This window comes from Pyrgilauda ruficollis, unplaced genomic scaffold, assembly GCF_017590135.1.
Source record: "Pyrgilauda ruficollis isolate IOZ18807 unplaced genomic scaffold, ASM1759013v1 scaffold23, whole genome shotgun sequence".
NCBI lineage: Eukaryota > Metazoa > Chordata > Aves > Passeriformes > Passeridae > Pyrgilauda > Pyrgilauda ruficollis.
The window spans coordinates 3,065,117-3,085,047 of NW_024522539.1; the positions used below are offsets into that span (position 1 = coordinate 3,065,117).

The 19,931-nt window shown below is 43.4% G+C and overlaps 1 protein-coding gene across 2 annotated transcripts in view; it reads left to right on the plus strand.

Moving 5' to 3' along the window:
* The window catches only part of IGF1R (insulin like growth factor 1 receptor), a 165,653-nt gene that overhangs the window by 115,397 nt on the left and 30,325 nt on the right, over positions 1 to 19,931 (plus strand). For both annotated transcript variants that reach the window (XM_041468722.1, XM_041468723.1), the window contains exons 3-6: positions 10,568 to 10,880; positions 13,376 to 13,521; positions 14,977 to 15,121; positions 19,416 to 19,630. In XM_041468722.1, the coding sequence (XP_041324656.1) occupies positions 10,568 to 10,880; positions 13,376 to 13,521; positions 14,977 to 15,121; positions 19,416 to 19,630 (819 nt within the window). The remainder of the gene's footprint in view (positions 1 to 10,567; positions 10,881 to 13,375; positions 13,522 to 14,976; positions 15,122 to 19,415; positions 19,631 to 19,931) is intronic.

Genomic DNA, 19,931 nt, shown 5'->3' on the forward strand with positions numbered 1-19,931 from the left:
TGGGATTACAGGGAAGGAGGGGCAGGTGTTCTTGGCTTGCCTTCTAGGAGGATTTAGGAGCTGTCACTCTCTCTCAGCAACAGTATTCTAAGGGAACATTTATTTTCCTAGGGGAAAACATTCTCAGTTCAGTTACACAAAGTTGTCCATGTTCACCACTTTCTTTCCTGGTAATGTTTTATTTGCGCTTTAAACTTTGTAAGCGTAGTCCAGATCTTGCCTTGCTTTTGTATGTGAAGCATTTAGACCCCCGGATAAATTCTTCTGAACTTGGTTTTCAGCAAAACCTCTTAGGAAGAGTTGTGGATTTCTTGCTTTTTGTGAGCTTTTTATAGCTCTAGTACTCTAATGAATCAGTGAAGCCTAGAATGTCAAGAGTTGGAAGGGACCTGAAGTCCCAAACCCCCTGCCATGGGCAGAGGCAATTCCCACTAGACCAGTTTACTCAAGGCTTTATCCATCGTGGCCTTGTAATGAATCCAGCTCCATGAGTGTTAGACCCTAATCCCAGCCACCACCAACAAATTTTGAATTTTAAAAAGTGTCTGTACCTATTTTCCCTCTGCTTTTTGGATAAGTATTTATTTATATTGAGCATATATAGGAGCTGTGAATTTAAAAAAGCTTTGTGCCCCGCAGGTGCCTGGCATGAGTTAAAAATGCATCGTGAGGCACCTCTGCAATGACAAAATCTCAGATTTCTTGCTGGGATTTTTGAACTAGAAAAGTGTTTTTGTTCAAAAGATGGGATATGATTGCATGAGCCTGGGGTGGATAGGGGGCTCCTATGTCACCCAGCCCTCATTTGTATTTAATCCAGTTTTTTCCTTATTTTGTTGCATTTAGATACCTGATAGAGTCTCTTTCTCTGCCAGCCACTGGAGGTCTGTAGTGGGCCAGCATCAGTGAACACACCATGCTCTCGGAGGTGTTCTGGATAAAATTTGAGGTTTTGCCTCCTTTAGATTTTGAGGGGCTGGTGATTCTGTCAGGCTTGGATTTGCCTGGTGCCTGTGGTGTGTCCGTGCTGCAGGTGACCCAGGAGCTGCTCCGCGGAGCGCTGCAGTCGCTGGGTGAGTGTGTGGGAATCCCAGAGGGTTTGTGCTGCAGACAGCATCGATCCCCAGCCCGGTGCCAGCTCGGCGTGTCACTGCCCAGACATGGCCTCTAATACCAGCTTCAAGATGAGCTGCCAAAACCACAGTGCTCAAGGCCTCTCCCTCTGAGTTCGGCCAATGCTCGAACGAAACAGCCCCCAGCTTGTTCCTCCGGGACACAGGCCTGCCTTGTTAGGAAATCGGTGAAGTTTGGGAACCCACAATACCTCACATAGCTCTGTGTACAGTAATGGAGGGTGGAAATAGGGCCATAGGCATGAGCAACCAGACGAGTTATAAATATAGAATACTCTCTCAATTCCAGTTTCGTTAGTCATGGGAGGACAGTGAGAGTTTTATAAACTTATAAGGAATATACAAACAGTTCTGAATTTAAAATAACTCTGTATAATTTTTTTAGTGTGTGAAAAGAATATTCTTTTTTGAGAGCATCCTTGTAAGTATGTGCTATACACAGAGCGTAAGGATCTGCGTATTTATATGTTCATGTGAATGTGACTTGAGATGACAAAAAAAGGTACCGGGGAAGAAAAGCGTAGCTCAAACGTGCCAAACTCGAGCAAAAACAGAGTGGGAAGCAGCGTGCTTCCCACTTTGTGCCAATATCAAAAACATGAATCCCCTCTTTTTCTTTAATAAGTGCTGTCTGATGCCATCTCCAGCTTCAGAGCAGCCAGGCAGTGTCTCTGGGCTGGCTTTGCTCACCTTGGCTGTCCTTCCTGCAAATAAATAAATAAACCTCTGCTACTCCCTAATCTGATCACAAATCCTTACTACAGAGAAGGATTTAGAAAGTCCGAAGCAATGTCATTATTATTTTTTCCCACTCATGCTAGCAGGAATTCCTCAAAAGCGTGTGGAAGTGTATCAGCAGAGACAACTCAAGCGTCGCAGTCTGAGCTGTGCGAGTGCACGGCCGGCAGCGCTGTGCGCGCCGTTTGTCCCGTGAGTACATTCTGTGTGTTTGCAGTTTCTGGGGGATGTCACAGTCAAACAGTTTATTTATCAAGCTGTTGGAAGAACCGAAATAGTTCAGTCTCACAACGGAGGAGGTTTTTAAAGATAGTGAGCTGAGCACAGGCAGGATGACACTGTCATCCCTCACTTGGGTTAGCAGGAAGCGCTGAGCACTCCCAGCTGCTGCTGTTCCATCCGTGCTCCTTGCTGACCCAAGGCACTTTTTCCCAGTGCCTTCTGACTCAGGTGTTTGAGTCTTTTGCTTGGCTTGAGCTGTCTGGGGATTCAGAGCTGCTGAACTTGCAGCAGTTCACTTGGGACCTGCTTTGGGTTTGTGGTTGTGTCCAGTGCCACAATGGACTGGGAGCATCCTTGCGCTTCCCAAAGCAGGTTCTGCAGCCCAGCTCCAGTTTTCTTGTGCACACACAGAGCTGGTCAGGAACCCATAAGCAAACAGGCAGCTGTTGCAGCAGTTCTGTCGTTTGCAGATCAGACAGACCATGGAGGGTGGAGTTAAAAGTTCAGATCCAGATAGTTCAGGGTGATTTACAGATTAATAAAGCAACTTGCATCAAGTCTAAAAAGATAACATTTTCCCATTTCCCTCTGAGACACTTTCATCCGTGGTTGTGGTGTATGAGAGGAAAGTAATTCTAATACAGCTTCAAAGTCAGCTGTATCCTTCCCACTGTCACTGTTGCCTGTAAATTTGTTAAAATGCATTAAGAAATGGATTAATGCACAATCTTCTTGTCTGCCTTTTAGGTCTTAGAAATTCTGGACCTTTCTGTATTCCTTTTGCGTTATAACAGAGGAAGTTTCAAAATGAAAAATATATGCCATGGTTATGAAAACCAAGGAAAGAGCTCACCCTTTGATTGTTGTGGATCTCTAGAGCCCAATCTTCAGTTGCTGCCAGATTTGCTTTACACTCTTGTATTTCTGGAAGTCCTGAAGGAAATACTTTATTTGATCGTTTTAACGTAATTGCCTTAATATTGTTTGGAGCATTGTTGCTGTTGTTGTTAACAGGGTACCCCTAACAGGGTACTTGCAATGTGCAAATATCAAGTGATGTCATACTCCCAGATTTAGTAGTTTTTTATTTAAAACAAATGCACCAGGTGTCTCTGATAATTTTGCAAACCATCAGCATTCTTGCAACTTGTTCTGCCTTTCCAGTATCATCCTGCTCTTTTCTCGGGCTCCTGAACATCTGGATCTTAATCCTGGTTTTAATGGCCTATCTCACTTACAGGTGAACAGCTTGAAAAATCTTGCTCTGTAGTAAAGCAGTTTGCATGTTCTTGGTCTTTCTGGCTGTTTCCTTGAATGTTCATCTTTCTAATGTTTAGAACTCGACAGGTTTTGTCATTTGTTGTTGTCGTCTGAGTTGGAGATGAACAAAAACTTTCTAGGTTTGCCCCACTGTGTGTGTTATGAACAGTTTTCCTGAAGCTTTTTTTTCCCTTTAATTTTAGTGTAATTAGCCTTTGGCTGGAGCAGTGTTGATTCAGCCTCCAAGACGAACATTCTGTTTCATTGCTGGTGCCAGAATGGTTAAGCTCTTGATGGGTGTAAGGCATGAAAGCAAAAGGGCATTCCTGAAATGGAGCAGGAGCTGAATCCCTCCGAACCAGTGACTCTTGTTTGCCCTGGATTAAACTGCTGTGATCCTTCGGCATTAAGAGAACTACATAATTTAGGCCAGTGTGATAATGTTATCAGCCTGTCTTCCTCCTTTAGAATAAATCTGGAATGTGAATAGTAGTCCTCCTCCAGCTGGGCTTTTGCCAGGAGATGGCTGACCAGCACTCCTTGCTTGCAGTATATTAATTAAATCCTGTAAAGCTTATTGCCTTACACTTGCAGCATTTGGAAGACAGGCAGATTAAATCTAGCTTTAAGCAAGAACAAGCAAAACCCCAATATATCGCTCGTAATCTGCAGCAAAAAGAAAAATAATTTGCCTCAGAGCTGTTCTTCAGCAGCACTTTCCTTATCTGTTACTGCAGAGTTCAGGAACTTCAGTTGTCCCTTTAGGAATGTGGTCAAATCTGTGACAGTGAGTGGTGGGGGATGGCAGTGGATGGGGAGCAGCTTTCACCACCACGGGGGGACTCTCATGTTCCTGCCTTCATCCCCACTCTGATCAATGTTACTGTTCTAATTTGCATCTTCCAGTGGGAAATTTCCTCGTGCGTAGAGGAAATGTTTCTGGAACAGTGCAGTTCTGATGGTAAAACATTCCCAGCCAGTTTGTTTACCCTGTGTTGAAGATAGAGTGCAACTGGCCCCAAATCCCCAGAGATGGTTGTGTATCTGCCTCCGTGGGTTTGTTTATGTGCCGAATTCATACTGGCGTGGAGGGGACTAAATGGACTTGTTTTTTTCCTCATTCTCCCGAGTGCCAGCTGCAATGATGCCAGTCTGGGCTGTGCTGGGCAACATAAACTGTTTTGAAAGAGAATGCAATTCATGCTGCCTGGGTTTGTCAATAACGTGTTTATTTGCACCTTCCTTACGCACTTGGAAGCAGATGCACGCTACCTGTGCTATCCATGGGTTCCTGTTGACTGTGGGATAAGGTGGTTGTTTTCTTCACTCAGGTTTCCATTTGCACACATTTTGGTGTGATGGGAGTTGTTGTGATGCTGCTGGAGCATTTAGCAGGGTTGATTGCTTCATTTGCAGAAAACTGAAGGGATATGGGAGTTTTGCAGTGCCAAAGAGTGTCCCCAAGTCCTCTGCTCTGAGTAAAATGGATCTGGCACACATGTTGTTTTGTATCACAGCTGGGAAGCCTGGAAGCTGTTTTGGTATAACTTCTAGGGTAAGGAATGAGTAAGAGGTGGCCAAAAGAGGGATGTGTGGGTCATCAAACTCCAGTGCATCCAACTGGAATATGCTCATTGAATGATGAATGTTTCCTCTCTGCTTTATAGATCTCATTGCAACTGGTGGAATCTGAGCATTTCCAGGTGCTGGGTGGTGCTGGACCTTCCTCTCCTAACCTGTCTCCCACTCCTTTCTTCCACTTCCTTTGCTCCGGAAGCATCTACAGGTGCTTCCATCTGAGCAGTTGGCTCCAACTGCTGCACAGCTGGCTGTGTATTGTTTTTCACCTGTAAAATCCTGAGGAAGGGAATGCAAGAACAGATTCCTTGATCAATCTTTCGTATGATTAAAAACTGTGCAGTTAGTGGGCTGATATCGGGCTGGGCAAATTCACTGAGGTTATTTTGAGGTTCTGGATCCTTCATCACACCCACTCCTTCATGCAGGGATAAAGGCACATACAGCATCTGACAAACAGAAATACCCAGAAGCAAGAGACCAAAAAGCTTTGTGTGGAGGCTGACCAGGTGTAGTGGGAAGAAAATAATTCCCTGAACAACTTCAGAATAATTTCAGGATCCTTGGAAAGGTCCCAGGGATAAAAATGGGTTGGTAGTGACTAGGATTTAAACATGGAAACACATGACTGGTCTCGAGTCAGACATAGCTTGTGGGCCATAGGCTTAATGCCCTCATGGTGTACGTTTGTATATATCCAGGTATTTTGCTGGTGGACATGACTCTACATACTGGAGGTTTAAAAGGAGGAGATGATCTCTTTCAGGTCCTAGATCAGTGCTGGATTGAACTGAACTTTTGAGATCTGGCAGTTAATGTCAAAAACTGCCAGACTTTGTGCCTTAACTATTAGGAAATGGTTTGACATGGCAGCATTTTTTGCCTGCAGGGTTTTCACTGAATATGAGATAACAAGTTTTAGAGAGGGGGGAACAGAAAAGAGAAAAACTACACCGTGGTTGATAAGCTGCTAATAGTTGTTTCTGTGGTAATATAAAGATTTACACAGCTGCTCTGAGTGGCCTCTTCAGTGCCTTGGAGATGACTTTTAACCATATTTCTGTGATCAGAACACACTACTGCATGTATTTAATATGTGTATTTCCTTTTATTCTGTACTTTTTGATTCCAGCCCTGACCATGAATCACTGGAACTGGATTTTCTGAGTAATGTCTCTCCAGTCTCTCTATTCTCACAGAATATTGGGCAAAAGAAATCAGGTCTTGTATAGGCTGTTTGAGCATTTAAAGTCAGCTGTTTGAAAGGCCGTACCAAAGTTTAGCCCATTAAAATGCAATATTTTTAAAATCCTGTCATGTAGAAGGATTAGCATTCCAAAAGTGACTGTATTTTTCTGTCTTTGTGGATAAATTTAGACAGCTAATTTTTTTCAGTAGTTGGCTAGGAGAAAACACTCCCTTCCTCCTCTGGTTTCTGCTCAAAATGGGACGCTTTTTTCCCCCCTCTATATTTATATTTTTCTGAAACATTATTTTATCTGAAGGATGCTCTAAAAAGGACAAAAAGGGTATAAAAAAACCCAAACAAACCCCAAAGAAAGATCAAATATCTTTTTACAAGGAGAGAAAGAATCTTTAAAAAATATTTATCCCACACTTGGCAACCTTTTGCTTGCCCGCATGTGACTGGCGCGGTGCCATCCTTGGCCGAGGCCGGCGCCTCTGCTTGCCAGGAGTCTTCCTCCTCTGGCTTCATTTTCACTCCCTGTGACTGATTGTTTATTCACCTGATTTTTCTGCTCCAGCATCGCTGAAGTCATGGCGTCTTGGAGATGATAAGAACACTTTGTCTGCCCAAACTCTACGATAGCCATGATGTCAACGCGGGCGCTTGCAGCGAGCCCTGGCGTGCTGCACACTCCACATAGCAGGGAGGGATTAGATGTCAGACAAACTTACTGCCACCTCCTCAGCCTCAGCCTGTCCAAAAGGGAACTCTTGTAAATACAGGCAGATGATTTGTTGCTTGCTTTTTAAATTATTTTCCCCCCACCAGAGCTGTGTTTGAGGATTTCCAAACCTTGCTTTGTGTTTGCAGTTCTGGTTTAGCATCTTGGGGGTTTTAATTTAGGATAATGAGTCTGAGTCAGATTCTCTTGGGGCTCCTCGTGTTTCTAAGATGATTCTTGCATTTAGTTTTAAGGTGTCCCCTTGCTGTATGTCAGGTCTGAATCAGATTTGCTCAGTAAATCTGAGCATCTTGGAATGAAAAATTTTGCCTTTTTTTTCTATCGGTGATCACAGTATCTTAATAGTATTTGGAAAATCTTGTGGATTTTTTGTTGACAGGGAAAACTCATTTGAAGAAATCAAAGAGAACGTAAAGTACGGATGGACAATGAAAGTTCTGTTGTTAGTTTTGCTCCAGGAAATTGGATTTGTGGCTACTGATACTCTTGTACTGTCTTTCTCTAAAGATCTGACACCTCTTTCACTCCCTAAATGTAAGTGGGTGCTAGTCTAGTCAGGCCTCCATAATCTCTTTATTAAAGTACTTAAGGGTCTGCCCTTCTCTACATCTTGCTTTGACTTCCTCCTCCCATGGCTGCCCTCCAAGGTCTCTGAAATTTTCCATTATTTTGGTATCTCCATGTGATGACAATTAAGTATTTTTTGCCCTTGGGCTTGTCAGCAAGGATTTGTTCAGGGGTTGGTTTTTTTTTTGTATATCGTCATCAGCCTTCATGTTCCGAGACACTGTTGTACCTGGCTGATAAGTTCTGTCCCCAAATGTCAGCCCACTGTTTGCTCCTGTTTGTGTCTCTAATGTTCTTGCAGAATAAAGTCAACAAGTTATTGAGTGTATTGCAGGGCACTTTTTTTGGCCAAAGTATTTGGAACCTGAATTTTACATGTTTTGGTGCAAATCTAGGAGCCCAAGCAGCACAGTTTGGGAGGGTGGGGGGAGGATGGGTGGGTTTGGACTGTGAGGTCAGCCAGTGTTGTTTAGTAAGGTTTTTAGAACAGGGATATCTGAGGGAGCTGGCGTGTAAGGCAGATAAAGCTTTTTTGTTGTTGATAATATGTCCTACACACACACACAGAAGTTCTTGTTCTGCCTCTTCAAAGAAACAGGATACCCGTATTGTCTCCAGGCTGAAAACTCTGCCAACGTTAGCAAGAACGAGCAGAAAATAGGACCGAGGAAAAAGCAAGGTTGCTGAGTTTTAAAAAATTATCTTTATAAAGTTTTCAAGAGTTCACGTTAAAATGGTTGTGATTAAAATATTACTATAGTTTTGAAAACCTGTTTCACTGATTGCCTTTTTCATGTGAACTTGTGTATCCTTCTGTGCTCCAATTTTTATTTCCATAGACCAGAGTCAGCAGATTTAGCAGGAGATGCAGGGAATCCTATTTTTATAGCAGACTGCTCATGAATGGCAGAGGCATTAAGGGAATACAGGAGTCTTTCCCAGGAATGAAATAAACTTAATCTATGTTTATCCCAATACTTAGTACAGCAGTGTTTGTTTTCCAGCAAATTGTTCAGATGAAAACAAAGAAATCATGTATTTAATCAATACATCCAGTAATGAACTTTGTGGAGGCATGGGGTGGGGTGTGTGTGGTTTTTTTTTTCAGTAGGGCTTTGAACTGGAAGTGTAGCTACCACATGAAATCTGAGTTCTGGCACCCACTCAGCACAGCAGTCCATCTGCTAGCAAGACACACTGATTTATTTTTTTTTTGTTTAATCCCTTAGTAGTGCCAGATGCAAGTCCTGTGTACCTTGAGGTGAAAGACAATTTGTGATGCCTTACTAAGGTGGCATCTGGGCAGACTTCTTTTGCACTGGTGCAGATTACAGTCAAAAAGAGAATGCACACCTGCACACGTGTTTTATTTTGGTATATGGATTTGGTGTATATGGTTTGTTTCGTTTTCAAGACAAAAAAAACATCCAGCATCTTCAGACAGTGAATTATTTAGCAGTGATTGCCTGTAGATTCCTGCTCTCTGTAGTCTTACAGGCTCTGCAAAAATTTTCTTAATTTGGTTTTCATGTGATGGTTGTGGTACCTGAACATGCACCAGCAGTGTTCGTGGTCCCACCTCTTTGTTCTCACAGTCTCCCCCTCCATCTATTTCAAAACAAAGTGGTTCAAAGTAATCAGAGTCAGTATAGAATCATTCTGACAAGAAATGCAAGATTCTTCAATGGCATTTTGACAAGTCTTTTTTAAGGTGGACACTACTTAAAGCTGTTAGAAAATGGCTCTTTATGATCAAAAGTCAGTGTGTCAACATCCTGGGTGCAGAGCTCTGAGCAATGGGGGTTTTTGGTTTGTTTTTGTGGGGGCATTGTTGTTGTTATTATTATTGCTTAATAGCGGTCTTGAGCATTTTGTCCTGTGTCAAGATGGTGGAGTTCTGCTGAATGGGACTGTAGAAACGGGAAAGCCTGGACTTTATGAGAAGATGAGGGCATTAAAATTTTAGGGTGTTAAGTCCTGCATTAAAACAACACCGTAGCTGCAAACTGAGAGATAAATCACAATGAAGAACTTGTGTGGAGTTTCATCAGCTGCTTCCATGGTCATTTTGGGATGTTAACTTTTCTCCTAATTATCTGCTTTCTGCTGAAGTCATTCAGTTTAAATGTCTGTGTTGCTTCACTGTAGTGGCACCACTGAAATCCAGTTTTCTGCTGTTGTTACTGATACAGTCTTTTTGCTAAGTTAGAAAGTGGCAAACAGCTACTTAATGCAAACCAGATTTGCAATCTCTGTGTTTCCAGAGCCTCTGGCACATGGCTCGTGTGGCTAAAAGGCCATAGAGTGCTGTAATCAAAATGCTGTTGTTACATAAATATGATGCTGCCACTTCTTTTGATCTAGCAGTGGTGAGCTCGGCTGCTGAGGATTCTGCTCTTTGTTCGTGTCTTCCAAGCTGAAATGCTTTCACATAAAACAAATGTCTCCATAAATTTGCACCCCTTTTTTTTCCCCTCCCTTTCATATTTTGTTCTGTGAACCCAGAATTTGAGGATAAAGCAGAATTCTGTTATGCTCTTCAGGGGAAAATAGTAGCTCCGTAATTCCTCAGTATTTGATGTGGATGATGATTTGATACTTTATTAAACCGCATTTTGCACACATAAGCAACATTGGGATGCTACACTGGGGTCAGCCCAGCCATGTGTGCTGCACAGAGCAGTGCTTCCTTCTACAAGTGTAATTAAGTTGTTTTGAAGGAAGCTTGTTTTCTTGCCAATAAAAGACCAATTTGAAGTACAGATAGGAAAGGCAAGAAATGCTTAGAAAGACAATAAGTCAGCATGCCAAAAAAAAAATTTGTCCATAATACTAGGGCTATGGAAAAGGTTCCAGTACTGCCTGTTTCCATTATCCTTATGTTGATCTTGCTTTCAGCAGTTTTCTTTATTACTTACTTGGTTCATGTCATAAATTTGATCTGAGAAAATGATACTTTGAGGCAACTAAAGCTGAGAAAACCAGAATTTTTTTACAGTAGCGCGTTTGGATGTTTTTCAGAGACGCTCTAGAGCACAGGGAATGAATCGCCATGGAGTTGCGCAGAGCAGAGTTTCTCCTTTAGTGCCACCCACCTCAGCAGGTGATGCTCATTCTCCCTTGTTTTGTGTCCTGCAGTGTGCCCCAGCTCGTGCGGGAAGCGAGCCTGCACAGACCAAAACGAGTGTTGCCACCCCGAGTGCCTGGGGAGCTGCACGGCGCCCGACAACAACACGGCGTGCGTGGCCTGCCGCAACTACTACTACGAGGGCGTGTGCCTGCCCACCTGCCCCCCCAACACCTACAAGTTCGAGGGCTGGCGCTGTGTCACCAGGGAGTTCTGCTCCAAAGTCCCCGCCACGGACGCCAGCGAGTACGAGAAGTTCGTGATTCACAACGACGAGTGCATGGCCGAGTGTCCCTCGGGCTTCATCCGCAACGGGAGCCAAAGGTAACGCAGCTTCTGTCTGCTCGGCCTCTGTGGGTTGGCCATTCCCTGTTCAGGGCAGCTTGGGGTGCAAATTACTTGGGGTAGAGGGGAGGATTAGGAGGGGGAATTTCAGTGGGGGGATTATGTGGCTCCCCGGTAGAAGCTGACTTGGACCCTTCCATGAGGAATCCACCTGATGGGTGTGTGTGGTCCTGTGCAGTGTCAGTGGGCTCTGGTTCTTCAAAGGGGTGGAGGAGGTCATGCCATGCACAACCAGGTCTTCAGCTAGAGAATAACAAAGCAAAAGCGAAGCCCAAGAAAAAAGCGAAGCCCAAGGCTGGAGTTGGCTGATGACCATTATCACACAGAACAAACCATAGGAGTTACCTTGCCTTGCATATTATGTGCTTCATGTGTGCCTGAATTTTAGACATGTATTCTTCAGTGTATTTAATTCAATTTCCCTTTTTTCACTATTTCCAGGAGATAACAATGGTGTTTTAGAAGGAAGCAATCATATAGATGGTGACAAAAGTAATGCAGCAGGCAAAGTATCACACAGAATAATTTCTTGTACGAGTGTCACTCTCCTCCTGTTATTTAACTCTAACAGCTGGAGCAATGTTTGCTTGTGATTTTTGTAATATCAAGTGGCTTAAGCAAGCAGCCTTTGTTGCCTACAGTCCCTTGGAAATCACAGACTGTCAGTAAAGGATAGGCAGTGTCCTAAAATTTGTAGTGCTTCAGTATTATGCTAAAAGACGTCTTTGTAGGCTGCTGTGTTTTCTGGAAAGGTGATTGTGGTGATACAGCAGTTGTGTGTCTCCGTGTGCATGTCATCCATCTGTTCCAGGCAGTCTCCAGTTGGCGTTTGGATACAAGCAACTTAACACAGCCTTTGCCCAAATCCAGATATTCACCTGAGGAATGCAGCTTTTGTTATCTCCTGGAGCTTGTAGTAGCAGCTGTTTGAGCTGCTTACGCTGCAGTGCATGGCCATCCTGTCTTATCTCGGTGTTGTGCTCTCTGCAGAGATTGAAAGGAGCTGTAACTCAAGGCTAGTGAATGTTCTGTTCCCCAGAGGTGTTGTTAACAAATAGTTGCAAATGGAAAGCATTTCCAGCATTCTTTGTACATTTAGTTGAATCCTCTTTCTTGTGTCTGCAGCTTTTAGTGGTTTGTGGCATGTTAAAGAGCAGGATTTTGAAATAGGAGCCTACTACTTAGAAAAGGAGCTTCTTTCTCTTATGGTTTATGCATGAAAAACTGTTATCAATTTACATGTTTCTTTAAGCCTCAGAGGAAAGTGGGTTCACTTTCTTTAAAAAAAAAATAAAAATAGTAAGCCTCTGTCCATCAGTGTTGTCAGCAGAAGCCTTTGTCTTTGAAGCTGAGTTTGGGTTTTTTTAATTTTATTTTTTCCTCTCTAAAGTGATACTAGGTGGAGTAAGTAATCATGAAATATTAAGTAAAATGCTAGAATAAATTGGAAAGTAAAAATTACCTTCAATGAGGAAAGACATTTACCAGGAAGAGTGATCAGAGGGCCTGTGTTGTGCACACATGAAGTGTCCAACTTTGAGATGAATGTGTAGGAAAAAATCATGAAGCATTTAAAAAGTTCCTGCAGCCAAAGGTTGGTCTGTCTTGAGTTCTTGTTGCTTGAGTTTGGCTGCTAAAAATGCTTCTGAGTGCCTGTGAGTATAAGGAGAAATGAGCCTGTGTTTCAGTGTTGCCTCCTAGCTTCTGGCAGTCTGGTTCCTCTGTGTTTGGGGATTTGTGTTTCTTGATCTTTCCATCTGTATCACCCATTTTGAACCTGTTTAGACTTCTGGCCTTCCTCTCCCAATTTCTGTTGCCAATTAGTTGTCCTTGCATCAAGACACAATCTTCTGTTTCCTTAAACTTGCTGCTGTAATGCCTCTTAAGCTGTAAGAAGTAGTGACTAATTGACTGCTCACTTTCTCCACATCCCTCCTGACTGTCCTCGCACTTGTCTTTCTGAGTTAAATGGCCAGGAGCATGGAATTCCCTAGTGCAGAGCTTTAAATACTGGTTTATGGATATGGACACAGACAACTTTATAAGAATGTGAACAGTATTTTCCCATCTCCAGTTCTTGGCTGGCCTATTTTTTGTTGAAACCTCCCTGTGCTCTGAGGCTGCCTTTGTAAATGGGAGGGGAGGGGTTCCTGGGAACAATTCAGTTAGAGTAAATGCATAGTTTTAAGGGCACTGGGTTTTACCTGAAGTGCCTTTGACTTTGGAAGGACCACAGAACCTTCCAGAAGCTGGCAGACCATGGATATGGGTCACTGTATGAGGTACAATGCTCCAGCTTCTCTGGAGTGCAGCAGGCAAGTGTATCCTGAACAACCATGGCAGCTTTCATTCTGGCCTGGAGAGTTTGCCAAAGCTTTAGAGGGAAATATCTTCCAAAATTCAACTCAGAGCAGTCTGTAGACACAGAGTCGCATATCACTGTTTATTTTCAATATCCTCCTCTTTCCTCACAGCATGTTCTGCAGCCCTTGTGAGGGGCCTTGCCCCAAAATTTGTGAGGATGGGAAAACAAAGACCATTGACTCAGTCACATCAGCACAAATGTTGCAGGGATGCACAATTCTCAAGGGAAATCTGCTGATCAACATCCGGCGTGGAAGTAAGTGATCGCCCTCTCTTTCGGAACCCTGATAAGGCTGCTTTTCACATTTTTCCTTCTGTCGTCAGCGTGATGATAAGAACATTAAAAACTCAGCAAGTTGTTTGCTTTCCAGGCCCAGAGCAGTGCTCCTGTTTGATTTGGCCCTCTGCAGCACCGTCCTGCCCCACGTGGGTGGAATGGGTATTCAGCTCCCAGGGAAAGCTGGTATTTTTGTTAGTTTTTTTGGCAGGACAAGGAACCAGGATTAGGCAGTTAGACAAGCAGTGGTCCCAAAGGAGTAATAAAGGCCCAAGAAGGTGGAAAAGTTGAAAATCCTTGCATCTGGGTAGGTAAATAACTTGTCACATGGCATTGTAAGACTGCAGAGCCTCACTTTTTAAGGCAAGGTGTGGTGTTTTGCTGGAACAGGGAATCCAGAGTGCTGAGGGTTCTTATAAAGCCTAACACTGTGCTGCTGGATGGTCAGCATTAGTGAGCTGGCCACTTCTGTCACATGTCTTGAGCAAGCAATGGATTAAATTTGTCAGAGCAGTGATTCATCAGCCAGGGAGGTGTTGACAGTTGATGAGCTCTTAAGAGCAGCGTAAAAATTGCTGTTAGTTTTTATTGGACTTGTATATCCCTATGGAAGGTCCCTTTTAGTTTCATGAATAGGATTGAAACATTGGGATCTGTTTGATTCCCTACCTCATGCTGAATGAAAGTTCCTGGGTTTAGTTACAGCAGCATGTGGATTTTTTAATTTGTGGTCCCACTGCTACAGGTACAATCTTCCCTTAGGGGAGATGTTCCAGTTAGCTGGAGCAAGCGTGTGGGAGTTTTTAAAATGTTATTTAAGCATTATTTTAGAGTGCCAAAGAGCATCTGATTATTTGGTATGGGAAAGTGAGTTATCTGGAGCATGCTCCATGGCAGGAGGACTTCCTGATGGTTTTATCAGTGCTGTTTCATCAACTTGGTTCACTTTTGTAGCTTTTCAGGTCGTGGAAAGCAATGCTCTGTGACCCAGAGCAGACCAGGAACATATCCTCTCCTCTTCATCTTCAGTCTCATTCTCTGTTTTCCAGTGGAGCTTTCTGCCTGACCTTTGCTCCATACCCAAAGAGCAATTCCATCTCATGGTGTGTGCATTTACACAAGGGTCTTTTCATCCCTGCCAGAATGCTGGCTCACCATTTGGTGCTGGCTTCAGAGAGCAATGCCCATGGAAAAATCAGGTGTTTCAGTATGGAAAAGCAAGACTGGTTTCCCACTGTTACTCTGTGGCTTTATTTTGCTCTTCAACCATCTGGCTGCACAGGCAACTGTTCTGGGGGAGGAAAACCAGTGTCTCTCATTTTCAAAAGCAGCAAGTACAAACATTATCTTTTACTGAGCTACTGCTGCACAAAGCAGAATATTAGTCAAAACTGTGCATTCTTTACAATAATGGTTATCTTTTTCTCACTGTAGATAACATTGCCTCAGAGCTGGAGAATTTTATGGGTCTGATTGAGACAGTGACAGGGTATGTGAAGATTCGACATTCCCATGCCTTGGTCTCCCTGTCTTTCCTGAAGAACCTGCGCTACATTCTGGGAGAGGAACAGGTGGATGGGTAAGTGTTCAGATATTTGTGGATGCAATTTCACTTCAACAGAAAGCTGTGGAGAATAAGTCTCCTAAAACCCATTCGCTTTCATTTATAGAGTCTCCTCTTTACTAATGGGCAGTGTTTTTCTCCTCATGAACACCTCTGCACAGCATTGCTCATTTGCATTACTGTCCAAATCAGCATGTTAAATTGAGTATATGACAAGTATTTTATGGTACCTTTGCTGTTGCTTTTCACTTTAGGTTTTTCTAGGTAGATTCTTTACATCAGTAAAGGCAGTTTTGTTTGTTCTCTTTGCTCTCTTTGAGAAAAGAGTGTCTTCAGAAACAGCTGGATTTCTTTGTAGTTCTTTACTGTTGGGTTTTAGAAGAGTTTTATGGTGAAGCTGAAAGGAAAGCTAAAAGGAAATATGAATTTTACTGGCCAGGGAGTGCAACTGGAAGTGAAACACAGTGCAAGTTACAATTGTTAGCAACTCCCTGAAATGTTAACATTACATAGATTATCTACTGAGCATGCAAAAGACTGGTCAGGAAAAGTTGATCCCTTGAAATGTTTGCTGTGGATTATATTGCTTCTATAATTACTCACCATGTGATGCCTATTGCTGTATATAACTCCTGTTTTCCTATGATGGTAAAAGTTTGTCAAGGCAGAAGTTTTTATCCCTGCAGAGTGTATGATGCTGAGGCGTGGTGAGGATCCTTCAACAAACTGTCTTGCTCTTTCTCATCCCAAATCAAGTAGCCATCCCAACTTTAAACCAGTGTTCTGTGGAAGAAATCAGTCCCCTCCATAATGACAGAACTATTAAATGAAGAACTGGGGGAAATTGTAGAACAACAGGTAGTGTGAGGGTCATTGGAAAGGTTGCTCATGTCTGACATCTGCTCTGGCTCTGACTGTATGAAGTTAAAGCACCAGAGATTCTTCACAGCCTCCCTCTTTCTCTCAGGATACTCTTTGGTCAGCCTTAAATTCTTAAAATTCCAGCATCTGACAGAGTGAGTGCAAGGGCAGCTCTCCCTGCAGCCCTTGCAGAGCACTCTGTGTGCTCAGGAAGAGCACTGGCTCGTTGGAGGAGTTTGTTTCCAGCTGCAGATCCCATGGGATTGTCCGTGCCCAGCACAGGCTCCTGTGGCCGCTCCCGGCGGGCTGTGCCCTCACAGGCACTCCAGTGATGGACTTGGCTTTGCTTCTCTTCCTCGACCTCTTTGAGTTTAGCTTTGTGTCTCAGGTAGTAATTGTGTTTATGGTACCTTGTCTGGCAGCAAGCAGAGCTGAACCGAGGGGAAACAGAAGGTTTATCAGTCAGATTCCCCAAATAGAGAAGTAAAATGGGGCTGAGTGGGGAGGTAAAACAGATCTATAGTAAAGAGCTGCTTGTGCCAAAATTCCCCTGGGTTAGGAAGTGACTGCAGTTACACACTGAAGGGCAGGGACAGTCTCTTTGCTTGGAAGACGCCTGGCATAATTTAGGCATTACCACAGTCTAAATAACATGTCCCAAAATAACTTCGGTGGAAGTAGGCACCTGACAACGAAGGACTGAGCCTGAACAATTACTTGGGCAGAACTATGAGCAACAGAGAGTGGGATCTCAACCTGGAAAGAGTGGGCTGCTGGAACAAGAGCTGTTTGTGCCAGCAGTGCCTCGAGGGGTGAGGGACAGGGTAACTTAAGGCTCATTATGATTGTTGTTCATTACACGATGGACCCCACAGCCACTGTCCTTTTATTTCTTGAGCTGGGTTGATAAAACAGCACTTCAAATGTTTTGTTCCTTATTCAGTTGCTGTTGCTTGCCTTGGTTATCACAGAAAGCGGAAAGTTTAGAGGGAATCTACTTCTTTAGAGTTTTCATTGCCTCTTTTGAAAACCATGTCTGTAGTGAATGTGCTTCCACAGCAAGAAAATAATTTTTCCTTGCAGATAGGGAAACTGAGATGGAGATGTGCTGCCAGAGGGGTCTCAGTGTCTGTTGTAGGGTTTTGTTCCCTCATCTGGTGCTGACTCTGCCAGGCCCCTCCATCCTCTGCTGGGGTCTGTGTGTTCACTGCTGTGTGCACGGATGGTGTGTAGGCAGCACATCCCAGAGCATCCCAGGCTGGGTACTGGAAAATGAGCAGTGTGTGGCCTTCAGGAGCAAATGAGCAGATGATGACTGAGGAGGAGTTTCAGTTGTGGCACTGACCTGCTCTGATGCTGTGTTTCATCCTCTGCAGCAAACTGGGGGACAGCCTATAAAGTCAAAACAACATCCCCCCTGTTTTCTACACCATTTTGAGGTAGAGGCATCAGCTGTCAGGCCTGTTGGAAGGTGTGAACGGGATCTCTAGCAGTTGTGTGGTTCCTCACTGAGGAATTCACGGCTTGTTTTCCTGGGATCATTGTTGTCAGGGTGTGGTGAATTCAGTCTTCAGGAGAGCAGCAAGGCCTGATCTAACCCCAGATTCCAGCAGAGCAGGCACCCTGTGCTGAGGGTGGGTGGGGGATGAATGACACCCTCCACACCTGTGGTGACACCTGGCTGCAGTGCAGGCTCCCATGGGGATGCTCCTCAGCTTGGTCCTGATTTTGGGAGGGTTTCTCAGCTGCCTGTGTGTGAGTGAAGTTTGGAAAAGTGAGTTGGGTAGTTGGTACACTGAGGTGCGAGGCTAGGTTTGTATGGAGGTTTCAGAAGCTCATATATTTAGCTTTTGAAACAAGGCAAGAGAACACTGAACTTCAGTAAGATGCAGGACTTTCAAATCAACACAAGGTTTGATGATGTCTGTCAAATCCCACAGGCAGTTCAACGTCCTTGTTTTCTACTGGCAGAATGCATTTAAAGCACAAACATGTCTCTGCTCTCTTATTAACTGAGCACATTCTTCTCAGCATCTGTGTGAAGTGGTACCAGGTATAGCAACTTCATTAGAAATCAAGTCCTGGGTAATTAGGAGACAGATGGAAATAAGAAAAACAACTTGTCTTTCACGTTATTCTAAAAATATGCTCTACAGTACAAGAAACGGCAAATCTGTGCAGATTGGAGCCAGAATGCAGAGTTTTTGTTTCAGGTTGGGTGAGAGAGGAATTAATGCTAAATTTTAAATGGAATAATAGATGGAAAAACTATAAATTAATAATATGGCAGCTTTTTATGAGCCCTGTCGTTTGTTTGCCACATTTCCCTGCAGAAACTCTGTAGTTTAGAACGGTTTGTAGAAAGCCCAATATAGCTCTGTTGGCAAGGGCTTAGCAGTGTCAGATGGACTTCATTGTGTTAATAGTGGATTTTGTGTTGCTGTAGTTAATGATGGGGGAACTTCCCAGCAGAGTGAAATAAATGCTGCCATGGTGGGTTATCTTGATTTAGGCTCATCAGCTACACAGACCTTTATCTCATTTCCCAGTGGTTCATTCCTGTCCCTGCTATCCCAGAGTATCAGTGTCCTTGCAGGTGTTGTCTTGCAGCTGATGTAGAGCCTGCAATCTTGCTTCTGTTGCATGTATTTTTTTTTTCTTTTCAATTCAGCCCAGTTGAGTAGTACCAGGAATTTCTTCATAATATTTAATAGGGTTTTCATAATATTTAATAGGCCTTTTGCATACAGCTTTGTATACAGTGTCTGTGGAAATAAAGGATGTGCATGTTATTCCAGGGCTGTGCTTAGGGAGTGGGCTCAGCACAGCTGCCTGTGTTTGGTTCTGTGCTCTGAAGTGTGGATCCTGTGCAGTCAGTATAACTGTTTGCTGTTGGGTTTCCATGTGCAGGTGCAATTACTTGGCACAATATAGGAAATCTTTATTGGGCCAAGACGTAGAACAGAGAGGCAAGGAAACCTCACTATGCAAACTCTTAGAGTTGCTTTTGTAAACATAAGCAAGAGCTGTGTTAATGACTGTGTTTTATTGTCAGAACTCCAGAAGGCTTTTCCTTCCATAAAGTATCTAAGGTTACTGCTTCTCATTTGCCACCAAATGGAAAATCCAGTGTAGAGACCTGCTGTTCAGAGGACATGAATTTATATGTTCCTCATAGCAGCTCCTATACAACTCTTAAAACACGTTGGAGTGGGGTTTAGGTGGTGTGGTCTCGCCTTTGGAGTCCTGTGTCACACTCATTTCCTTGCCCCCTAAACGGTCAGGGTTAACTTGCTCCATGGGAGAGAAGAAAGCGCTTTGCTGAGCACCAATTTAAAGTAAGAGGGAACAAATACAGTATTTCAAAGTTTTCTTATAGTAAGTTATTCTTTGTTGGAATGCGCTGTGAATTAAAACAAGTATTTTTTCTTCAAAAACTTTCTTCTAGGAATTATTCCTTCTATGTGCTTGACAACCACAATCTTCAGCAGCTGTGGGACTGGAACCATCATAACTTGACAATCAGTGAGGGGAAAATGTACTTTGCATTTAATCCTAAACTGTGTGTTTCTGAGATTTACCGTATGGAGGAAGTTTCAGGAACCAAGGGACGACAGAGCAAAGGAGATATAAATCCAAGGAACAATGGGGAGAGAGCCTCTTGTAAGTAAACAAAAAAAAAACCTCAATGCCAACTGCACAGGAGGGTGTCACAAGAACAAACCCAACATGCTGACACATTGCTGACCATTGCAATATTTAGAGTTTAGGATTTGCAGGAGGCTTTCAGCATGTTTGTTCATGCTTTCAGCTGTAGCTGTGAAGGTACCTTTACATGAGTGGAAAATGATGTGGTTACACAGTCCCTATCTCATTTGTAAAACCCACTTGTAGGAGATGACTTCTTCCCAAATGCCCTGTTTTTTTGACAGCAGCAGCAGCAGCTAACAATAGGAACATACCT